This window comes from Ovis canadensis, chromosome 3 (assembly GCF_042477335.2).
Source record: "Ovis canadensis isolate MfBH-ARS-UI-01 breed Bighorn chromosome 3, ARS-UI_OviCan_v2, whole genome shotgun sequence".
NCBI classification, from domain to species: Eukaryota; Metazoa; Chordata; class Mammalia; order Artiodactyla; family Bovidae; genus Ovis; species Ovis canadensis.
Window position 1 is genome coordinate 122,832,162 of NC_091247.1, and position 23,783 is coordinate 122,855,944.

At 39.0% G+C, this 23,783-nt stretch overlaps 1 protein-coding gene across 4 annotated transcripts in view; it reads left to right on the forward strand.

The window, feature by feature from the left end:
* ACSS3 (acyl-CoA synthetase short chain family member 3) overlaps positions 1-23,783 on the forward strand; it is a 183,878-nt gene that overhangs the window by 11,019 nt on the left and 149,076 nt on the right. For all 4 annotated transcript variants that reach the window (XM_069584128.1, XM_069584131.1, XM_069584132.1 and 1 more), the window contains exon 2: positions 17,736-17,880. In XM_069584128.1, coding sequence (XP_069440229.1) covers positions 17,736-17,880 — 145 coding nt within the window. The remainder of the gene's footprint in view (positions 1-17,735; positions 17,881-23,783) is intronic.

Consider the following 23,783-nt stretch of genomic DNA (forward strand, 5'->3'; position numbering starts at 1 on the left):
AAATCTTCACTATTTTCCCAGAGTCAGCTTGTACCTGTCTTCTTGGTAAATGGTTCTTTCCTAAAAGGCCTATCACCTTGAATCTTGTTTCCCTTTAAGCTAGTTTGGCAAAGAATGCTCAATTCCCATTTGCATTTAGTCACTATACATCCACCAGGTAAGCTCATCCTCCACTGATACTTTCCTTTACCAGTAGCTTAAAAGATCACAGCTAGGAGACAGAGGGCAGGGGTCAGGTCTCCGTCATCTTTGCTGTCTCCACCATGGAATGTACCTGGACCTTGTATATGTCTGTCAAACTGCTTCAGGTTTAAGAGTTGTATCAATGTCATTTTACCAGATTGTCATGGTTTAGTCACCTTATTTAGTAAACGTATTAGCAGATAAACAAAGAAAACTCACTGTTTAAAAGTAATAAAAGACAAATACTGTATAATCTTACTTATGTTGTTGAGTCACGAAATCATGTCTGACTCTTTGAGACCCCATGAACTGTAGCCCATCAGGCTCCTCTGTCTATGGGATTTCCCAGGCAAGAATATTTGAACTGCGTAGCCATTTCCTCCTCCAGGGGATCTTCCTGACCCAGGGATCAAACCCATGTCTCCTGCATTGCAGGTAGATTATTGACCACTAAGCCACCAGGGAAGCCCTGATCTTACTTATACGTAAATTCTAAAAACCATAACAAACAACAAAACAAAACAAAAACCAGGCTCACAGATGCTGAGAACAGATTGGTGGTTGTCAGAGGAGATGGAGTTGGGTGCAGGTGAAATGGGTGAGGGGCATCTTAAATACTTGAGTGTGTGTGAATGCACATATGTGAGTGTGTTTCTGAGTGTGTTAAAGCATTACAGAACACAAATATATATTATTACAGTAAGAATAGCACCAGTAATATTCCTTACCATAGTTTTTTGGTGACATGGTTGCTGACCTGTTATAAACGTGGAGTTTTTTTGGTTCTAGAACTTATTCATTCTTAATCTATTTGTTCTTCATTTATTCTTCCTTTCTTTCTATTGTTCACTCATTAAATGTTTACTGAAAGCTCATCTAGGCCAGGCACTGGTTCAGGTGCTGAATAAGAGTCCAAGTAGAGTATAACGTTGAGGAGTGATTTCATACATCAAAGGAAAAAAGTGTTTTTGCTTGTAATAAGATAGCTTTCATTTTCCTATTTAATAAAAGGAGAGTAATCATGAGTGATATGGACTATCGAGTTATTTTCTGAAAATACAGGTAATAAAATTTGCTTTATTTTGCAATCAAGTCTACTCTGAATTACCTTTGACCATTGAGGTGTGAGTAACTAGAATATACAGGCTCACATTATGGTGAATCGTGGCCATTTTCTAACTAATAAATCCTTTGATACATAAAATAATCAACCAATTTTAATTTTATCCCTTTGTATAGCTTCTTATTTTCTGCTAGAAGTACTAACACCCAGGAAAGTCAGGAAAAGACAAGTAACACAAAAAGAATAAAGAGAAATAATGGGCTTGGTTAGCATCAGCTAGATAATGAACTCTTGGATAATTGAGCAGGCTACACTGCATTCAAGTTTCAAATTAACGAAATGTGAATGGAAAATGTTTAATCTATGATATTATATGTAGACAGTGAGGGAATTGGCAAGGATGGAGCAAAGACAGTTTGTGACCTTGTTGTTAGATTATTTTGAGGATAAGACTAGGGGAAAACAATAAAAATTTTGTCTACTTTTCTTCATGTTTTAATTTACACTCAATTATATCTGGTTGGTTAAGTTGGCTTTAGTTTCCGGCTGTGTGTTAAGGTTGTTTTGGCAAGAGTGAAGGTGGAAAATTGGAAGATATTTCAGTTCAGTTCAGTTCAGTCGCTCAGTCATGTCCAACTCTTTGCGACCCCATGAATCACAGCCAGGCCTCCCTGTCCATCACCAACTCCTGGAGTTCACTCAGACTCACGTCCATCGAGTCAGTGATGCCATCCAGCCATCTCATCCTCTGTCGTCCCCTTCTCCTCCTGCCCCCAATCCCTCCCAGCATCAAAGTCTTTTCCAATGAGTCAACTCTTTGCATGAGGTGTCCAAAGTACTGGAGTTTCAGCTTTAGCATCATTCCTTCCAAAGAAATCCCAGGGCTGATCTACTTCAGAATGGACTGGTTGGATCTCCTTACAGTCCAAGGGACTCTCAAGAGTCTTCTCCAACACCACAGTTCAAAAGCATCAATTCTTTGGTGCTCAGCCTTCTTCACAGTCCAACTGTCTCATCCATACATGACCACAGGAAAAACCATAGCCTTCACTAGACGGACCTTGGTCGGCAAAGTAATGTCTCTGCTTTTGAATGTGCTCTCTAGGTTGGTCATAACTTTTCTTCCAAAGAGTAAGCATCTTTTAATTTCATGGCTGCAGTCACCATCTGCAGTGATTTTGGAGCCCCCCACAAAGAAGTCTGACACTGTTTCCACCATTTCCCCATTTCCCATGAAGTGATGGGACCGGATGCCATGATCTTGGTTTTCTGAATGTTGAGCTTTAAGCCAATTTTTCACTCTCCTCTTTCACTTTCATCAAGAGGCTTTTGAGTTCCTCTTCACTTTCTGCCATTAGGGTGTTGTCATCTGCATATCTGAGATTATTGATATTTCTCCTGGCAATCTTGATTCCAGCTTGTGTTTCTTCCAGTCCAGCATTTCTCATGATGTACTCTGCATAGAAGTTAAATAAGCAGGGTGACCATATACAGCCTTGACGTACTCCTTTTTCTATTTGGAACCAGTCTGTTGTTCCATGTCCAGTTCTAACTGTTGCTTCCTGACTTGCATACAGATTTCTCAAGAGGCAGGTTTGGTGGTCTGGTATTCCCATCTCTTTCAGAATTTTCCACAGTTTATTGTGATCCACAGTGGGGTTTAATTGAAAGAGCAGAGATTTTATCATCCAAAAGCCTTGGTTTGAGACATAGATTTTGAATTATTTTTCATTGACATTTCTTATTCAAAAGTAATTCTGACTGAAATTTAGGCTTATGCTTTTTTCCCTCTCAGAAAGATGCAGTGTTATTTTAAATTTTAATTGTGTAAACTCAGGAAAGCCAGAATAGATGGAATATCAATTATAGTTCAATATCTAATCTCATATATATCTTGATATAGTTGGTATATTTCCCTTCAGTGTTTCATTTTCTTTTTAAGTTTTTATTTTGAAATAATTATAGACTCATAAGAAGTTGCAAAAATAGTACGAGGTCATTTATACCCATCACTTAGCTTCCTCCAATGGTAACACCTTACATGACTATAGTAAATTATCAAAACAAAATTGGCATTGGTTCAATACAATTAACTTGACCAACCAACTTACTCAGATTCACCAGGTTTTTTTTTTTTTGTATGTGTTGTGCTTTTAAAAAATCTAGTATCTATTTCTGTTTGTCAGTTTGTTTGACTCTCTAGATCTCTACTATTTTTCTTATAGAAAAATAGAATTATAGAGTTATACTGTTCATATTATTTGATAGCTTATTTTCCCAGTTGGAGTAAGTTGTGTTTTTTCTTCATACCTCTATTCCTCTATTCCGTGGTTTTAATGTATGCAGAATATTTAAACATACTGGGTGAATGTAAAATTATTTTTTTCACAATCCCTTCCTGTTGGGGTGGTTTCTCTTTACTTGCAAGAATACTTTCTTCTTTGGAGACAGCATTCTAAAGATCTCTGTGTCTCTGTGTCTGACAGTCCATCTGTCTCTATTTCTTTCCTTCCTTCTTGCAGATGAATTCTTAGATTTCTGAGTCAAAGAGGAATTATACGCTTTCTGATATATATTGTCAAAATTTTTCTCCAAAAATATTAATAAATATTGTGAGTAAGGCTCCACAGCCTTTTTCCTTATGCGATATTTAGAGAGTAAATAAAGATAATAATTTAGTGGACTGAACATTGGGTGTTTTAAGATCTTAACACTGTGTCACATTTGTTTCAGATCATTTTAAGAAATAAAACAAAATCGATGCTCCCTGTGTATCTCCCCCAATTATATAGTCTTTATAGAAACAATCTCAGAATAATTTAGAGGTCTCAATGGGAAGAAAAGTTCTTTGTAGACATTCTAAAATGATTGATTGTATTCTTCCTCTTTAATAAGAGCTTGGATAGACCATGTCTCTGTGGACATGAGCTAAGTGTGTAGAATGAGTTAATAAATGTGGTGTCTGCCTTCTGGGAGCCTCAGCTGTAGAGGACAGTTTCCTCAGAACATTGCAGAGTCATTCTGCCCGAGTTATAGCCTTAATGAGAAAGAAATGGATAGCTACGATGAAGACGTAATGTGAACGAAGAAAAAAATACAGCCCTGAAGTCCTCAGGTGTAGAGCACATTAGTTTCAATCCTCTGTTTTCCCCCTCTCTTCTTCCCATTTCTCCCTGCTGCTGCTAAGTCGCTTCAGTCGTGTCCGACTCTGTGCGACCCCATAGACGGCAGCCCACCAGGTTCCCCTGTCCCTGGAATTCTCCAGGCAAAAACGGTGGAGTAGGTTGCCAGTTCCTTCTCCAATGCGTGAAAACCAGAGCAAAATAACACCGTGTCATCAAATTGGCTTTTTCTTCCCTTGCGTGGTGCTGGGGTTGCTCTCTCTCTCTCTATCCTTTCCTTTTTTATCACGTCATCACGTTCTTTATCAAGTCATCATCATTCTCATCAGGATTAAATGCTAAAAGGCATCTTCTCTTTCTTCCATCAGATACAGGTTGGCATTGGAGAGTGTGCACCCTCTTCAGCCCGCTCTGATTCTCTGGATGGTTTGGAGATTTCAGGGTTACCTGCTTAAGGTCTCCATGCACATCCTGGTCTGTAGGTCTGGTTTTCCAGGAACCTGCTCTGATTTGCAGGTCTGTTCCTTATGAGCTCATCATGATCTGTTTCTGAGTTGGTTGACTGAGGACCACTGCTCCTGAGTGCCCTAAGTAGTTCTCTTAAAAAGGGCTGACTGATAAAGTCAGCTTTCCTTTAGAATGTACTTTTAAATATATATTTATTGAGGATTATGTTTAGATTTTAATAAATTTATGCTTTGAAATTTTAATGTCTTGATCTTAGCTTTTACATTTGACCTTTAACTTAATTACGATTTTAGCTTTTCCTTTTTTGAATTGAGTTGAATCCTACTCCCTTTTGCTTCAATTCTTCATTTTTCCTGCAGTTCCTCTAGAATAAAAATAAAACAAGCAAGATAAAATTGTGTCCTCATCTTCTGCTTTGAATTTAGCTGCCAGGCATGACTCACAACCTAGGGCTCTTTAGGATCTCTCATTCATGCCTTTTCTGTCTATTGACAGTGGATCCAGTTCAGATAACAGGTATTGATTTCTTGAAAGCCTTTCTTTTTACTCTTTTTTCCTGTTGGTTGCATTTCTCACTACTGGCAGTTCTCTCTGTTTTAATCCGAGATGATCTGGCAGGGGTGCAGATCATTATTTCATGTCCTTTCATGCTGAGATGGGACAGTTTGTGGTGAAAGCTGGTAGGCTGGGGCCAGGTTCTGAGTGTATTTACTAGTGTGGAAATTATCAATAGGGCTAAAGAGCACCTCTCACTTTATGTTAGGTTTCTCTGTTAAAATATTGTCCTATAGAGAGCTGTGCTTTCCAGCTTCTTTTACAAACACAATATCCCTAGTGGTTAAATGAGCATGAGGTTATTATGCTGCCCCAAGTAAGCAATTACCCAATTTGGAGGGTTTCCTGGAACAGTCAGTTGATACTGTCCAAGGCCAAGTACCCGTAACTTAGATGAGATGTCGCAGTGTGAGAAAAGCAATATGATGCCCTCTTAAAAATGCTTAAAGCCTTCTCTGTGTCCAGTAGTAGTCTTTTGGGCTAGTCATTGTTTTTGCTGAGCAGTTACCTCATGAGACCCTTATTCTTATTTGTGCTAATGTGTCAGAAGAGTGCTATTTCAATATACATTCATTTACACTTGCAGCATTAATTTAAAAATAATACTTGAGCATTTGTAATATGCCATTAATCTGGCTCAGAGGGTAAAGCGTCTGCCTACAATGTGGGAGACCTGGGTTCTATCCCTGGCTCAGGAAGATCCCCTGGAGAAGGAAATGGCAACCCACTCCAGTACTCTTGCCTGGAAAATCCCATGGACTGAGAAGCCTGGTAGGCTACAGTCTATGGGGTCAGAAAGAGTTGGACATGATTGAGTGACTTCACATTAATGAGCTAGCACATGGCCTGTGCCCATAGGAAATGGTGTCTAGTGAGGGTACAAGAATTACTCAAATTAGCACACAGACATGGAAAATTGGAAATTCATCACATTTTCCCTGGCGTCGGAAAGTACAGGGTTCTAGTGCAATGTGTTAGTTTGATAATTCTGGGAAGCTTTTTGACTTCTTTAAGCCTCATTTCTCATCTGTAAGACAGATATAATATTGTCTTTCTCAAGGGATAGCATATGGATTAAATGCTTTACCAAACTCAGTTTAAATGACCAAACTCAGAACCTGGCCCATGATTGGTAATTAACAAAATGCTATTCCTTCTCTTACTTCAAAAAGTATTTATTTTTCTTTTTTATTTCAGGTCTCCCTTAAAGAGAACATAAACCTGATACCCAGAGATGATAAAACCTCAGTTTTCTTTGATCCACCCTTCTTCTTACTTCAAGCTCCTTTGATTTGTTTCTACACTTCTCCCATCTTTTTTTTTTTTTTTTTTTACTTCCTGTGATTTTCTAGGCTGGTCAATAGATCCGAACTGATTATCTTTCCTTGTTTGCCTCCCAGTGTGACCTGAAATCCCATTCTGAACAGGGCATTCCCTTTAAAAGGCCTCCCCTTCCTTGACAAGGTATTCAAGGCTTTTAAGGTAAGGCTTCCACTGGTCTTTCTTGCCTTAGCTCTTGTTATGCTCCCACCGCAAACACACATCTCTTCCTTCAGCAGCATTGATGCACTTGTAAAACAGAACCTGAACTTTGCCCTGTTTTTCACTTTCCCACTTGCCAATGCCATTAAAAAACAAACAGTATTTCCACTAGTGTTCTGCCCTCCTCCTCTCAGCTACCTTCACGTTTTGCCCTTCTCTTTGAATACAGTCCATCTGAAAGATCGGCATAAATAAAGAGAAACTTCTCTTCACATCATAAAGTCTTGCCTTGTTGTCTGTTTTCCAAGTCCTCTTTTCCCTTACACTCCTGCGTCCACTGAAAGGTGACCTCAGGCCTCATCACTCGACCCAAATTCCTCTTCCAAATATTCATCAGTGTCAATTTGTTGCTTAACTCTACGTATTGACTTCAAGTCCTTAGCTTGTTTGATCTCTCTTTAGTATTTGACTCTGGGGACCATATCTACCTCTGAAATTCCTCATGACTCTGTTGTCCAGGATGGTAGCCTATAGCCACATGTGGTTATTGAAATTTGTTTAGCTTAGTTTGAATTAAATAAAATTTAATTTACATAGCTAATATGGCTATTGAGTATTTGAAAGGTGGTAAGTGTGACTGAGGAACTACATTTTAAATTTGTGTTTTAATTAGTTTAAATTTAGCCAGCCCAAGTGTGTGGCTAGTGGCTATTCTGTTGAGCAGTGGAGATATAGTACAGTTCCATCATCACAGAAATTTCTGTTGGACAGGGCTTCTCTGGAGTAAAGATTGGCAGAGCTTTTCTTAAAGGGGCAAAATGGTAAATATTTGGCTTTTCACGCTAGATAGGCTTCATTGCAACCACTTAATTCCTCTGTTGTCAAAAAAAAGCAGCTACAGAAAATATATAAACAATAAGTGTGACTGTGTTTCAGTAAAGCTTTATTTATACAAAGAAGTGGTGGGCCAGATCTGGCACGTGGCCAGAATTTGCTGACCCTTGTCGAGCCCTGGTTTCACTTCCTAAAACCTTTTCTATTCATTCTTCTATATTTCTCAGATCTCTCCTTCCTTTCCATCTTTATCATCACAGTACTTGATTACTGCAAAAAATCTCATCAGTCCTGTGTCCTGCTGCAGTTCATTGTACCCATTGCCACAGAACTGTTCTTTCATAATTCACCAAAGTCAGATCATCATTTGTCAATGTATGTAGTGATGGTAATCACCTCATAGGGTTATTGAAAGGGGGCAATGAAATGTGTATAAAATTGTGGTCATGGTGGATTTAGATTTCTCTCATATTAACTCATCCACATAGAACAGTGTTTGTGACCCAGGGTGTGACATCCTGACATCCAGTTCCAGCTTGTCGGACTCCACTATGGACCTGACATAGGCCGCATAAGCTCTGTGTACCTCAGTTTCCTCATCTGTAAAGTGAGGATATTAGTATACACATAAAATGTTTGGGAGAATTAAATAATTTGTATTAAATGCTCGTAGTATTATGTTGATATACAGTAAGGGCTACATAGTTGGTTTTCATTTTATTTTCCTAGTTTCATAGGTGATTGAAGAAAGACTTAGATACATTAATATGTCTGCATTCATGCAACTTGTAAACGACATGTCTGAGATTTGAACTCTGGTCTTTTGACTTTAAAGCCCAGGCTTACCACATTCATTTCAATATCCACCACTCCTTACACATATCCGTGGTTGGAATTAATCCCTTTTTGCTGTGCTTTCATCATACTTAGTTTGTACTTCTGTCAGAAAATTTGCCACATTTTGCTTCTTAATGTAGTTATTGCAAATTAGTCTGCCTTTCAGAGTAGAGAACATGTAACCAGTTACCTTTTTTCCCCTTCCTTCACAGTCTCAGCTAATCAACAGCAAATTATTTATTATTAAATTTGTTGAATAGAAAAATGTTTTAAAAGTATTATTGACAGTTAATAGTGGAGACTGTAATCTGCTATAGTCTTCTTATAAAATAATGAATTATTACAAAGATTATATGTTTATTATTATTTTAGTTTATAGATTTAGTATTTTAGTATACAGATAACTAAATGTATTCACCATCATCAAGTTGTTTTCAGTATGTTGCTTTTGGTTTATTTAATTTTTGAAAAAGAGCTTGGAGTTTCTTTTTTTCCCCTGAAACTATGATGAAATGAAGACCCAAATAGGTCTTCAAAGAAGGAAATTATAATTTGATCCAAGGAAGACAGCTCACATCAGAAGGTAAATTATAAGTTAGACTTTCCAGTTATTTAGTAATGACAATTTACAGAGTAGAGAAATCAGTAGCTGAGTATATAGAGAGGGTTACGACGTTGCCACCACTAAATACGGTTTTGCTGGAGGAAGCTTTCAATAGTTATTTCATGGAAACGGAAATATTGCAGTTTGTGAAAGTGTTTTATAGGCCACCCTGTTAATAAAGCTTTGCTTTATTAAATTTTAGTCTTGGCATGGGAGGCGGTGGTGGAATCGAGAGGAACAGTTTTAGACTTTACTGATTTAACTTTTCATTGCTGGATAATCAGATTCACAGAATAAATTTCTATCAATTTCCCCTTCTGAAACAAGGATCTTTATTTTTTTGAGTGTCAGAGTTCCGTTTTCCTTTTGTAATGTTTGAAGATCAGTGTAATAAATACATCCTTAAAAAGGAAAAGTTAGCCTTCAACAGAGGGAAGGGTGGTAGTGATGAGAACTGACGGGAACAGAAGAATCATGTACACGTTTGCCACTAGCTCTTTCTGGCTTCAAGAGATCAAGACCATGGAACTTGTTAGGCTCCCTGCTTCGGAAGAAAATTTCAGACATCCATCCACATTCAGCAACCTTGCCCACTGTGTGGGCCGAGTTCACACTTCAGTCTAACTCATATGATGAAAAAGCTGAAGTCAAATACACCATTGGCTAGAATCAGCTATTAGAAAAGACAGGGAAGACTCAGGGTAAGCGGAAGTGAAGAAACAGAAGATACAACTCAAGGCGGATTTTTTTCGAAGAGCTAAGTCTAAGATTTTATTCCAGATATAAGCAAGCAGGGGTTGATGAGAAAGAGGCAAAGAAAAGTAGTAAATTATCTTTAGGAAATCTAGAAGGAATTTCAAGATGTTTCTTCTTTCCAGAGCCCCCCGTTAGTCCTGCCTTTGTGAGCTCAGACACTGATAATATTTCTCTGACTTCTTTTCAAGGAATCTAACATTACTGCTACAGAATTACACTAGCTGAGATTTCCTCCCATTTTGTTTGTCCTAGAATTCATTCCTTTGGCTCTTAAATTATAAAATAGGACAATTTTTAAAGCTAGTTTGAATTTGTGAAAGTGTATAGATCTTAAGACTTGTATCAGGATAGATTAAGTCATCCTGCAGGAATAAACAGCCCTCAAATCTCTGTATTTTAAAATAGCCCAGGTGTATCTCACTCGTATTACAGGTTTATTTTGGGTTACCCAGGAGATTCGCTCCATGTCATCCATCCTAACTCAGGGATATAGGCTGATGGTGCAGTTGCCATTTGGAGTATCCTTGTGGCGGGGAGGAGGAGAAGTTGTCAGCGTGCATTTGCTCTTGAAGACTCCGTATATTACCTCTGTTGCCATTTCATGGGCCACAGCAAGCCACACAGTTATACTTCATTTCAAGTGGATATGAAAGTGCAGTCCTACAAGTGCTTGGAATGAGGACAGCCAAAATCATAGTGGACAGCAGGAATAATGATCACAAATTTATGACAGATCTCTCTATGTGATTTGAAGGTTCTATCTAGCTATTTATTGTTGACTCTTCAGCTTTCTGAGGTTAATTCTGGTGAAAAAAAAAAATAAAAAGAACAAAGTTTTTATGGCCCAAATTTTGGTTTCTTAAAACTGAGTTTAGATGTTATCATATATGTAAGAAATGCTTCTTTTTTTACCAGGAGAATATTTTAAAAAGGTGTTTTTATTATAAAATTTTTCACTAATGGTAGCTATGCTGATTACAGAGTTGATTCAGTCAGATCAGGAGAAAAGCCATCTAGACAAAGCATTTAAAGTTATTTAAATATATTTAAATCATCTATTCAACATATAAATACATGCTCATGAAAATTAAATAACACAGGAAGTATTTATCATATAAAAATATAGACTATCCCTTCTCCATTCTGTCCCTCAGCTTTCTTTTACGCAGAGTTTACCACTGGTAATATTTTCCTGTCCATTTTTCTAGACTCCTTGTGCTTTTATGCAACACAGAGATGAACATGTAAGCAACTTGCTATGGCTATGTTAAAAGTACATTTTGTATATGTGTGTGTGTGTGTGTGTGTGTATGCATATTCCTAACTTGTTGAACTAACTTCCTTGCTCACCTACTTTATGTGAGAATGCCAGTTCTCTTTACTATCACCAACAGTGTGTATGCTATATTTTTTATACCAGTTGGCTCAGACAGTAAAGCATCTGCCCACAATGCTGGAGACCCAGGTTAGATCCCTGGGTCAGGAAGATCCCCGGGTCAGGAAGATCCCCTAGAGAAGGAAATGGCACCCTACTCCAGTACTCTCGCCTGGAAAATTCCATGGATGGAGGAGCCTGGTGGCCTACAGTCCATGGGGTCGCAAAGAGTCAGACACGACTGAGAGACTTTACTTTCACTTTCAGTGTAGAAAAATGACTTCTCATTATTGTTTTAATGTTCATTTTTCTGATGTTTATAGGACTGAGTACCATTTTTATGCTTTTTAGCTATTATCATATTTTTCCTCTGTGGACAGTGTGCTGAAATTCTTTGCCTGTTAGATTTAATTTTTTTTTCTTATTGACTTAGTAGGAGCACTTTGAATATTACTGAAGTTGCAAATGTACCTTTCCCCTTGTTAGTTAGGGCTTCCTAGGTAACTCAGATGGTAAAGAATCTGCTTGCAGTGCAAGAGACCTGGGTTTGATCCCTGGGTTGGGAAGATCCCTGGAGAAGGGAATGGTTACCCACTCCAGTATTCTTGCCTGGAGGATTCCATGGAGAGAAGAGCCTGGCGGGTTACACTCCATCGGGTCCCAAAGAGTTGGACTCAACTGAGCAACTAACACATACTTATTATTAGTTATGTTGAGAATATGCTCTCCCCACCCTCCCCACACCTCGACTTTATCTTGTCTTCTATTTTATGCACATATAAACACATACTGTACACGCACACACACACACACGCACACATACACACGCACATACACCCAAACGTGCTCATCTGAGTGTGAGGTTCAGCAGGTAGCTGAGTGGAGAACATTTCAAAATCCAAGTAAGGAGCCATGTTCACTCCTCAGTGGATGCAGGTTTTGATTGCTACAGTCCTTTCGATAATTTTTCAGGGAGAAGAGGGAATTTCCAGGTGGCAATGGTATGCAGAGTTTCTGGGCCTCTTGGAAGTTAAGTAGAGCGTTGTTCCTATTTTACAGGTCTTAAATCTTCAGGACAGTTATGCATGCAGAGATTATACTTGTTTCAGAAAGACTCTAGGAAGGTAAACTTTTGCATGATACTTATGTGTGAGTGTGTGTTTGATTATTATTAATTTTCCATCTAAACACCAATGACCCATTGTTTACTCCTACCTCCCTCTGATCTGGGAGTTATTTCAGAGCTTTATTAAAAGAGAGGTTTTCTGTTAAGTGTTTGTATTTCCTGCTTAGTATTTAGAGGTTCCTTATGAATGTATTCTGTGGTAGGGCTGTATACATTTTTCTGCTCCTCCTTTTTTATTCTTTTATTTTAACTTAGCAGTATATAAAATGTCACAGATTCTATGGGTCTGCCATGTTTCTCGTGATTTCTGGATTTAGCAGTCATTGATCCTATCTGTTTATAAATTAAAAATTTTTCCGCTTTTCTGATCTAGTGGTAGCACCATTTCTAGGGGTTCCATATTGATTTCAATTTTATTTCAGTTTTATATTTTCTCTCTTATTCAGGTAGACATGGCAATTTCAGATTGCTTCCAATTTTCTGCAGAAGGAATTCACGGCAGGGGTTGGGTAGGATAAAGAATATGAAGTTTTTTCCTTTTTGCAGCAGAATTAAATCTGACTGAGTTTAAACAGAGAGCTATTCAAAGACTGTATTGGCAGAACATTCCAGAGGTTATGTCTAGGGGCTGTATATCCCTGATACAGATTCTGATGTCCACAGATATATGTACATACACACAAATATATGTATGTTTCTGTGTGATACATGAAATACTAATACATTTGGGAAGACTGGAGCATCACGAATGAATAAGAACAGGGTTAGTCAAAAAAAAAAATGATGCTTGGCAAATTGCTGATGAATAAACAAATTTAACTGTACTGCCACATCAGAAAAAAAAAATATATATATATATACACATATACAAACACATATAGTGCCTGCCAAATCATTTAAGTCGTGTCTGATTCTTTGTGACTCCATGGACTGGAGCCCGCCAGTCTCCTCTGTCCATGGGATTCTCCAGGCAAGATTACTGGAGTTGGTTGCCTTGCCCTCCTCCAGGGAGTCTTCCTGACCCAGGGATCGAACCCAAGTCTATTATGTCTCTTGCATTGGCAGGCAGGTTCTTTACCAGTAGTGCCACCTGGGAGGCCTATATATCATAATATAAACATTAAAATATATAACAGATTTTACACACGGATTATATATGTATATAAATATGTTAATAATACCTTTAAGACATCAGTATAAAAAATTAAATCAGAAGAGAGTAATATGAATTATCTTAGAGGGGAAATTGTGATGGAAAATTGTGAATTTATTTGATGACATATGAATTTAAAATATCTTTCTGTTAGGAAACACCATAAATTAAAATTTGTGAATAAATTGAGAAAATAATTTATAAGTGTTAGACTTAAATTCAGTATCCTATATAAAGAGCATTTAAAAATTGGCAAGACATTGTGTTTAATACTAGTAGTCACATAAAGCAAAACTAAAATGATTTTTTACTTCTAAAATTGAAGAAGATTGAGAACAATCTGTGTTTAGTGTAGTGTGATAAATGAACTTTCAGGTAATGCTGATGGTAATATAAATTGATTCAACATGTCCAGAAAGCAATTTGATCATTTGGTGTGTGAAAGTATGTGTGTGTGTGTGTGTGATTGTAGGAATCTTGTTGGCATATATAATAAAAAGCAATGTGACCAATATTTCTGTAAAAGAAACGTCATCCTGGGATCATTTAAAATAATGACAGTATTGTGAAAAGCAATTTGCCACAATGCAAGGGAACTTTGTGCTTAAATAGTGCTGGAGAAGCTATTATTGAACAGCAATTGAATGGAATATAATACCTTGATTAAACATGTTTTGAGAATTTTTCAGGTCATTGGAAAAAACTTACAATGTGTTTTTAAACAGAGGCAAAATATTTACAGGTAGAAAAAATAAAAGAAAATACTCTAAAGTGTATTTTCTGGGTTTTCTACAGTGAGCATTACTGATTTTTGTAATCTGGGCTGACAAACCATTTAAAATCGTCTCATAAATTTTTAGAAGGGGTAGTGAAGAGACAGCACATGGAAGGCATCCAATTGATCTTTACTGAAATGATTTGATTTGAAATGAAATGAAATCTTGTAATAGTAGAGTAATCAGATCTTTGAGCTGTGAGGCCTTTTGCAGGTCACTTGGTCCCGTTATCCACAGTAATCCAGCCCTTAAGTTTAGCCAGTTTATAGCACTATATTCATTACCTGTAACCACCTCTGGAGCCACGCCAACATGTCACTCCGTTCAACAGTTCCTGCTTATTATTGCTTGCAGGCCTTTCCTTCTGTTTGAATTTCTTTCCTGTCTGTCCCAAAGGGAACCTTAAAATTCTTTAAATTTATCTAAGGGCATCCTTAAAAAAGAAAATGCTAGTGTGCAAATAATTTAAATTTGAAGCCACCCAAAATCTGCAAATAATTGGAAAAAAAAACCCCACAAAGTTCTTTCGGTATACGTGAATTTTGGGTGCCATCTATATCTTTGCTATTGTAAATAATGCTAAAGTGAACATAGGGTGTATATATCGTTTTGAATTAATGCTTTTATTTTCTTCTGGTAAACACCCAGAAATGGAATTGCTAGATTTTATGGTAGTTCTGTTTTTAATTTTTTGAGGTGCCTCCATACTGTTTTTCATAGTGGCTGAACCAAGTTACATTCCGACTAACAGTGCACAAGGGTCCCTAAGGTTGTTTTTTGATTAGATGACTTTATACACATGAAATATTGGTCTAGAGTAAGCTATTAATAAATATTACTTAGAGACTTTCATGACAAGGTGGACAAAATGTACTTTTTCCTATTCATTTCGTTAAATATAGCTAAAAACATAGGACATTACGTATAAAACACACATAAGAAGACTCTGAAAGGGAAAGAGAAGAAACCAGATCAGCTCAGATTTGGGACCGGAGAAATGGCATGACACTTGAATTCCCCAAGTTTTCTTTTTTGCTTATATGTCCTAGACTGAGCGCTGGAGAAGGTGGCAATTCAGAAATGCCAATGGATATAGAAAAAACGTTCCAGCAAATTTTCTCTTTGGATCCCTCCCCCTACGCCCAAAATAAAAAGGGGGTAGGGAAGGGCAGCCTGCCGAGACAGGACATCTTTAGACAGTCACCACCCTAATCCAGTCAAACAGTATGGCAAACGGGGATTCCCATTCCGTCCTCATCAGTGAAAAGATGGTGAAGAATCTAGTCTTCTACTTTGCAAGGCTGTATCAAGGGTGCCCTAAACATTGCCAGCTCCCCTAGCGGTATCAGAGAAGGTTTTATCAGGAATTGGAACTTTCATCACAGCCGAGATAAAGAGGTAAGGAGGCTCTTGGCCCTGGCAGTGTCAGTGGAGTCCATGTGGGGAGTCTTAGTGAGGTGCCATTCCTCCTGGATGGCAGGATGATGTAATGGAAGCCTAGTGGGAGCCTGCACTTTGACCCTAGCTCAGTGGTAAGAAGGTCCCTCTTACTCTCGTCAGTGTAAGCAGAGGCCTAATGAGGAGCTGGAACTTAAGCCTGAGTAAACATTTTTTACTTTTTTTCTTGATGTGTTAATTATGGCCATAATTATGCTTCATATCTCCACAAAAATCTGAGTCAGAAGATGCTTATTCATCAGTTAATCTGTAGGTTATAATGGGATGGGCATGACTGGGAATGTTGCTCTCAGACATCTATCTGGCTGAGTTGGGCTCCTTGCTTCTTTCGGGCTCTGCTTCTACCTGCAAATATTCATTCCGGGCTCCAGGCTGAAGAGGAGGCGGCAGGAATGCCTGGAGGCTCTTCTCCAGGATAGGGTAGAGGTGCAGGAGAGCCAGCCTGATTATATCTGCTGTGCCAAGTGCTTTCAAGTAAGTGCACGCCTCTTGTCTGCTGATTAGCCAGAGCAAGTCACATGGATGGCCCCAAAGTCAGGGGAAGTATTCTCCACTGGTGAAAATGGAGGCGAGAGGAAGAGACAAAATATTTTTAACAGAAGAGGCGAGGAGAAGAGACTGTTTTTGAACAAACGTGGAATCGATTGCGCTTGGCAGTTACGAATCATTGTGTTAATTACTCAATGGTGTGAGGTCATCGTTTTCAGCATCACTGATGTGTGCAGTGCCATCTGATGCTGATTAAGTGATCCCTCCGCCCACTGCCTTCTGCATCTGATATTTCTTATTGCTGCCGCTGCATCTATAGGTGTATTACCTGCTTCTTTTCTCACGGGGCTATTTGAATGAGTGCCTGATGGTGCCACTCAGTTTTATAAGGGAACTTTTTCTTGTTGCTTCAATATTTTCCTATTATTTTGCATTTTTATAACATTTGCTGGTCTGATGTTGGAACAAATGAACCAGTACTGTACTTATATTTTTTTAATCTAACATTCTCTTCCTAAAAAAGTGGAAAATTCAATTCTCAGGGAAACGAGTTATATTTTCTTAAAAGTTACCTCCATCTATCTACATGATATCTGTATTTTCAAAGGGATGCACTCAGCAATTAAGAGATAAGGTAGTGAATTGAGAAGTTTAAAAAGTTTATTAACCATGTGTACATGTGGATTGCTTTTTCAAATTGTGAAGCGTCTGAAAATTCTGAAAAGAACTTACCTATACTTTGTGAAATTGGAGGTATTACATTTAATTGAAACAAATATATATCTTTCAAGGAATATAAATATTTCAAAGAAGAATTGATTTCTTTCCAGGAAGTCTGTCTTTTTATAGCAGATACCAGACTTCGGTCGTGCATCTACTATTTGCCCTCTCAGCTTAGTGCATCTGTGCTGCAATTGGGTACAATTCATTTCATCCATGTAAAGTAGATTATTTTGGTGCTGTTTACTCTAGTTTCATCCTAAGCAATAAAATCCACAAAATTGTCACCTTGAAGTGAGTGAAGTGAAAGTCACTCAGTCGTGTCCGACCCTTTGTGACCCCATGGACTGTATAGTACATGGGATTCTCTAGGCCAGGATGCTGGAGTGGGTAGCCATTCCTTCTCCAGGGCATCTTTCCAACCCAGGGACTGAACCCACGTCTCCCCCATTGCAGGCAGATTCTTAACCATCTGAGCCACAAGGGAAGCCCCCCCTTGAAGTGTGAGGTATATTTTCTTCTAGTGCACATGAAAATAAATATATATTTATTAAAATCAAAATGTCACTTCTGTACCATCTTAAATAGTTTATAGCCATCATTACTTGGTATAACATGCATGGGAAAACACTGTTTTAAGGGCAGCTCGCCAAACTAGAACTACGGAAACCTAGTTAAGCAATGTATATGTTTTGAAAAGAGTCGTTCACTTTTATTTTCCAATTATTTTTCAGGTTTGTGGAAGGGATGCTTAACATTTGTTACAATGCCATCGATCGTCATATTGAAAATGGTGAAGGAGATAAGATTGCTATCATTTATGACAGTCCTGTTACGAACACTAAAGCCACTATTACCTATAAAGAAGTCCTGGAACAGGTAATATTATTAACTTTCTATACATGTTCTTTGGAAATCACACAGAAATGGATTTAAATAGCATGCATTCTCACTGCGTAGCCTTAATTCTCTTAATTCATTGGCATGTTATTGCACTTTCAGTGCACACTGTAAATAGATGTGTGTTTACTCATTTAAATTGTTTTTATTCTTTATATTTTACAGTAGTAAAAGATACTCATTATTTTTAAACATTTTTATTGCATTATAGTTGCTTTACAATGTTGTGTTAGCTTCTACTGCGTAACAAAATGAATCAGCCCTATATATAGAAATATCCCCTCCCTTTTGGATTTCCCTCCCATTTAGCTCACCAGGGTGCATTAAATAGAGTTCCCTGCGCTACGCTGTATGTTCCCATCAGTTGTCTGTTTTATGTATAGTATCAATCATGTAGCATTTCCCAGGTGGCTCAGTGGTAAAGAATCCACCTGCCAATGCCGTAGACATGAAGTTCGATCCTAGGTGAGGAGAAGGAAATGGCAATCCACTCCAGTATTCTTGCCTGGGAAATCCCATGGACAGAGGAGCCTGGCCGGCTGCCATCCATGGAGTTGCCCAAGAGTTGGTTGGACATGACTTGGCCACTCAACGACAGCAAACATCAAAAGGCTATATGTATCAGTCCCAAACTCCCGGTTCTTCTCACCTCACCCCTTTCCCCCTTAATATCCACATGTTCTCTACCTGTGTGTCTCTGTTTCTGCTTTGCAAATGAGATCCTCTATACCACTTTTCTAGATTCCACATAATATAACATACGATATTTTTTCCTCTTTCTGACTTCCCTCACTGTGTATGACACTGTCTAGATCCATGGAATTGGACAGAAGTCCCAGAGATAAACCCACACACACGTGGTCACTTAATCTATGACAAAGCGGGCAAGAATATACAAATGAGAAAAGACAGCCTCTTCAATAAGTGGTGCCGGGAAAATTGGAAAACTATATGTAAAAGAATGAAAATGGAACACTCCCTGACATCATACACAAAAATAAGCTGGAAATGGGGCCTTATTTTAAAGGAAGAGGTTAACGACTCTCTAACAGTGTGCTTTTACCCTCTCTGGCCTTCGTTCCCCGTCCATGCTGGCATCACCTGGACACTCTCTCCATCTCTTGTGCTGTTGGAGCGGTCCCCTCGCCTTCTGACTCACACATTGTCACCTAAGATGACACTAAGATCTTCTTCCTAACAAACGGCTTATTACTCCACTCCCACTTACAAACCTCTTCTTTAAAAACTACTGTTATTTAGAGAGCAGAATCTGTATTCCTGTGATGTAGAAGACACTTCGGAATCTGATCACAGCATCCCTCCAAGCTTCATTCCCCAATGTTCTTGACCATGAACACAACTCTTTTTCACCCTAGATATCCTTACACTCCCTCAGGCACTCCTGGCCCTTTAAAGGTCTTTGTACACGCTCATTCGTTTCCCTTATTTGCTCTTTTTTAGTTTTTTTTCCCCCTCCATCTGGGTAGTTCTCAGGTGAATCATGATATTGGCAGATAAGTTATGAGGTTCTTTTCTTCCAATATTAGGGTAGAAATGAGATGTCATAAGTAATTATAAAAATATTTGGGTATTGTGGACTGAAGGAGACTTATTCTTGCTCTGGGGGAGGGCATTTATTTATTTGTGATTTGAAGGGAGGCAGAGTGGAGGGCAAGGTTTCTCAGCCTTGATACTGTTGAGATTTTAGGCCAGGTAATTCTGTTGGGAGCTGTCATGTACACTGTAGGGTTTTTAGCGGCATTTCTGCTCTCATTGATTAGTTGCACCCCTTTCCCACTCGTGATGGCCAAAAATGTCTGCAAGTATTGCTGAAATCTCCCATGTAAATGCCTTTACTTTTATATGGAGGGTTTTTGAATCATATTCTTTTATTTTGCTTAAAAAAAAAAAAAAACTCACGTAGAATTTCAGTGCAAATTTTAGAGTATTTGGTCAACTCCCCCTGGCTCTCTGAAATAGTATCCTTTTGCACCAGCATTGTTTCTGTTTAGCCTTCTAAGGGATTTCAAACAAGGCAACTGAGGGAAAACTATTACTGCCCCAAGCCCGAGTTGCTGCAAGCAATAAAGGGAGGAAACAAGAGGCTTTGCAGCCTGGCTATAGCAACAAATTCTACCTTCAGCTCACTGAAACATAAGAGGAATTTATGAAAAGTGAAGACCCCAAGGGAGAAGGGGTAGCAGTGAAGAGTTAAGGAGAAGCCAGAAATTGCCTAAGAAGTAGAGCTGCTGACTTGACTTCTAGACTGCCAGAGTAAGCACACTAGTTGGCTAACTAGGCTACAGGCCGCCAGTCCCGGGCAGCTGGGAGGAACTGTTTTGTCTTTTCATTTCATGGTAGGAATAGAGCCTTGCCTCTTTCTGGGACTCATACTAGGGAAATTCCAGTCTAACAAGAAAGTTCAAATACTGGGCAGCTGACTCCAGAAAAAGAGAAAATAATGCTGCAAATACAGTGTTGGATACTTTTCATAAGTCTGTACGTGGGAACTGTGTATTTTCAGAATGAAGTATCTAGAGGCAGAGCTCACACTGGTCTGAGGCGGAAAGGCAGTCTGTTCTCAAATGATTTTGTTTTTCATCTGAGGCTGTATTTTATTTTAAAAGACAACATAAATCTGATAGCCTGTTATATTCTGTGTTTTATTTTAGGTTTGCATTTTCAGCTTTTAGATAGTGGTTTATAGCCTGTGTTCAAAACCTTAATCCTATGATTTGGGTATATGGTCATGGTCTCATTAATAATTAAGACATTTCCTTCTCCAATGCATGAAAGTGAAAAGTGAAAGGGGAGTCGCTCAGTCATGTCCGACTCTTCGCGACCCCATGGACTGCAGCCTACCAGGTTCCTCCGTCCATGGGATTTTCCAGGCAAGAGTACTGGAGTGGGGTGCCATTGCCTTCTCTGAATAATTAAGACAGGTTGATATTAAGATGCGCTTCTTAGGTGGCTCAGTGGTAAAGAATCCACCTGTAAGGCATGAGACATGGGTTCAATCCCTGGGTCAGGAAGATCCCCTGGGGAAGGTAATGTCAACCCACTCCAGTCTTCTTGCCTGGAGAATCCCATGTACAGAGGAGCCTGGTGGGCTCCGAAAAGAGTCAGACACGACTTAGTGACTAAACAGTAACAACAACAATATTAAGATCCTGGTTAATCTTAACTGCTTCCCTGATGAGGAAACTTACTTATGTATTTAACATATATGATCTATATCGGTATGTTGAATTTGATACATGACCAAGCATCAGAGTCAGAGAAGACACTTTGGAAACATACACTAGGCAGTGTTAAATACGCTGTTCCTCGTTTTCTGTTGTTTTGTTTTTAATTAGTAAGTGTATCTGATAAGTGCACACACAGTTTGCTTAGAGGCCATTCTGCTAACTCATCTTGGTTTTCTCGTATGGAGTCTGGACTCTTAGACCCTTTTGAGGTTTGTCCTGGTTCATTGGTTTCAGATTGGCCTGACATCAAAGTACTTAAAAGGCCTGTTTCTCTCATCTGCTGACAGCTTCTGATTCCCCAGGGTTTTCTTCTCTAAAGTACTAAAGAAAGGACTGTTAGCAAAGAGGGGGGCATTGTGCTGTATTTTGATTACCTGCTCCTGGTTCCCTGTGGCTTTTACTTTATTAAGTAGAGAAGACAGGGAAAGAAAGATTTAATGGTTAAGGCCATTGAGAACAAACAAAAAGAAGAGCCTTTGTACTTTACTTGTTTTCATGTCTGCAGCCTTATTTTTTGGGAGTTTCTGTCTAGGTAAAAACTAAAGTTCGTACTTCTTAATTAGTGAACCAGAACATTTTAGGGTAAAGTGTTTCAGGGACATGAAGGATCTGAAGATTTTACAGAATGATTCAGAAGTAGAGCTTTTCTCAAACTGTCATCTCTTGTGGGGAGCTGAGAATGCAAACACTTGTGTAAGATATTTGTGAGAGATGGTGTAAGATCCCTTGTTCATTCATCACATATGTAGTTAACATGCTGCACCTTCCTTGGAACAAGGAATAGAGGTAAATGAACTTCTTCTCTATATTTAAAGAGCTAAAAAAAATCATGGAAACATAAGACCGGTTATGTAGGGTAGTGCAGTATTTTGTGGTAAGGCATCCAGCTCAGCCAGAGGCAAATAGGGTTTAGGAAAGCTTTTGCAAAAGTCAGTGTCTTATATGATCCTGGGACTTCCTGCCCAGCACCCCCTTGCATTACACACCCCAGCAAGCACCCGCTGCCCCCCTCCCACCTCCTGCAGTCAACTCCCCAGGCTTGCTGCATGCCCAACTCCCCAGGCTTGCTGCATGCCCAGCTTCGAGCCTTTCTGTCTGCCTGCCTTCTGCTTGAGATGGTGTTTCTTCCAGATATCTTACGATTCATGGAACCTGAATATTACTCCCTCAGTGAGATCTTCCTTGGCTATGTTAATTACAGAGGTTCCCATGCACCCCACTTCATGAGCCCTTTTTCTGCTTTCCTTTTTTCCTTTTAAAATTTACCTACTTATTACTGAGTACCATTCTTGATATTTTATTTTATAAATAAAATAGGAGGTCAATTCCATGGAGGAAGACATTTTTGTTTTGCTCACAGAATAGTGCCTGGCACATAGTAAACATTTGTTGACTGGTGAAGCAATGAATGAATGAATGGGCTTCCCAGGTGGGCACTAGTGATAAAGAACCTTCCTGCAATGCAGCAGACATAAAAGATGCAGGTTTGATCTCGGAGTCAGGAAGGCCTTCTGGAGGAGGGCATGGCAACCCACTCTAGTACTCTTACCTAGAGAATCCCATGGACAGAGGAGCCTGGCGGGCTCCAGTCTATAGGATCAGAAGAAAAGTCACTTCAGGACATGACTGAAGTGACTTAGCATGAACGTGCAAAAAAATTAATGAATGAGCTATCATTTGGAATTTCTAAGTGACTGTACCTTCCTTTATTGGGGGGATTTTTTATCTTTGAATTGTTCAGTTCAGTCGCTCAGTTGTGTCTGACCCTTTGCGACCCCATGAATTGCAGCACGCCAGGCCTCCCTGTCCATCACCAATTCCTGGAGTTCACCCAAACTCTTGTCCATTTTGTCGGTGATGCCATCCAACCGTCTCATCCTCGGTCGTCCTCTTCTCCTCCTGCCCCAAATCCCTCCCAGCATCACAGTCTTTTCCAATGAGTCAACTCTTTGCATGAGGTGGCCAAAGTATTGGAGTTCCAGCTTTAGCATCATTCCTTCCAATGAACACCCAGGACTGGTCTCCTTTAGGATGGACTGGTTGGATCTCCTTGCAGTCCAAGGGACTCTCAAGAGTCTTCTCCAACACTACAGTTCAAAAGCATCAATTCTTCAGCGCTCAGCCTTCTTCACAGTCCCACTCTCACATCCATACATGACCACAGGAAAAACCATAGCCTTGACTAGATGGACCTTTGTTGGCAAAGTAATGTCTCTGCTTTTCAATATGCTATCTAGGTTGGTCATAAGTTTCCTTCCAAGGAGTAAGCGTCTTTTAATTTCATGGCTGCAGTCACCATCTGCAGTGATTTTGGAGCCCCCCCCAAATGAAGTCTGACACTGTTTCCCCTGTTTCCCCATCTATTTCCCATGAAGTGATGGTACCAGATGCCATGATGTTAGTTTTCTGAATGTTGAGCTTTAAGCCAACTTTTTTACTCTCCTCTTTCACTTTCATCAAGAGGCTTTTTAATTCCTCTTCACTTTCTGCCATAAGGGTGGTGTCATCTCCATATCTGAGGTTATTGATATTTATCCCGGCAATCTTGATTCCAGCTTGTGCTTCCTCTAGCCCACCGTTTCTCCTCTTAGTTTTTTTCAAATCACTGGTTATATCAGTGAAGCTCAGTGAAAT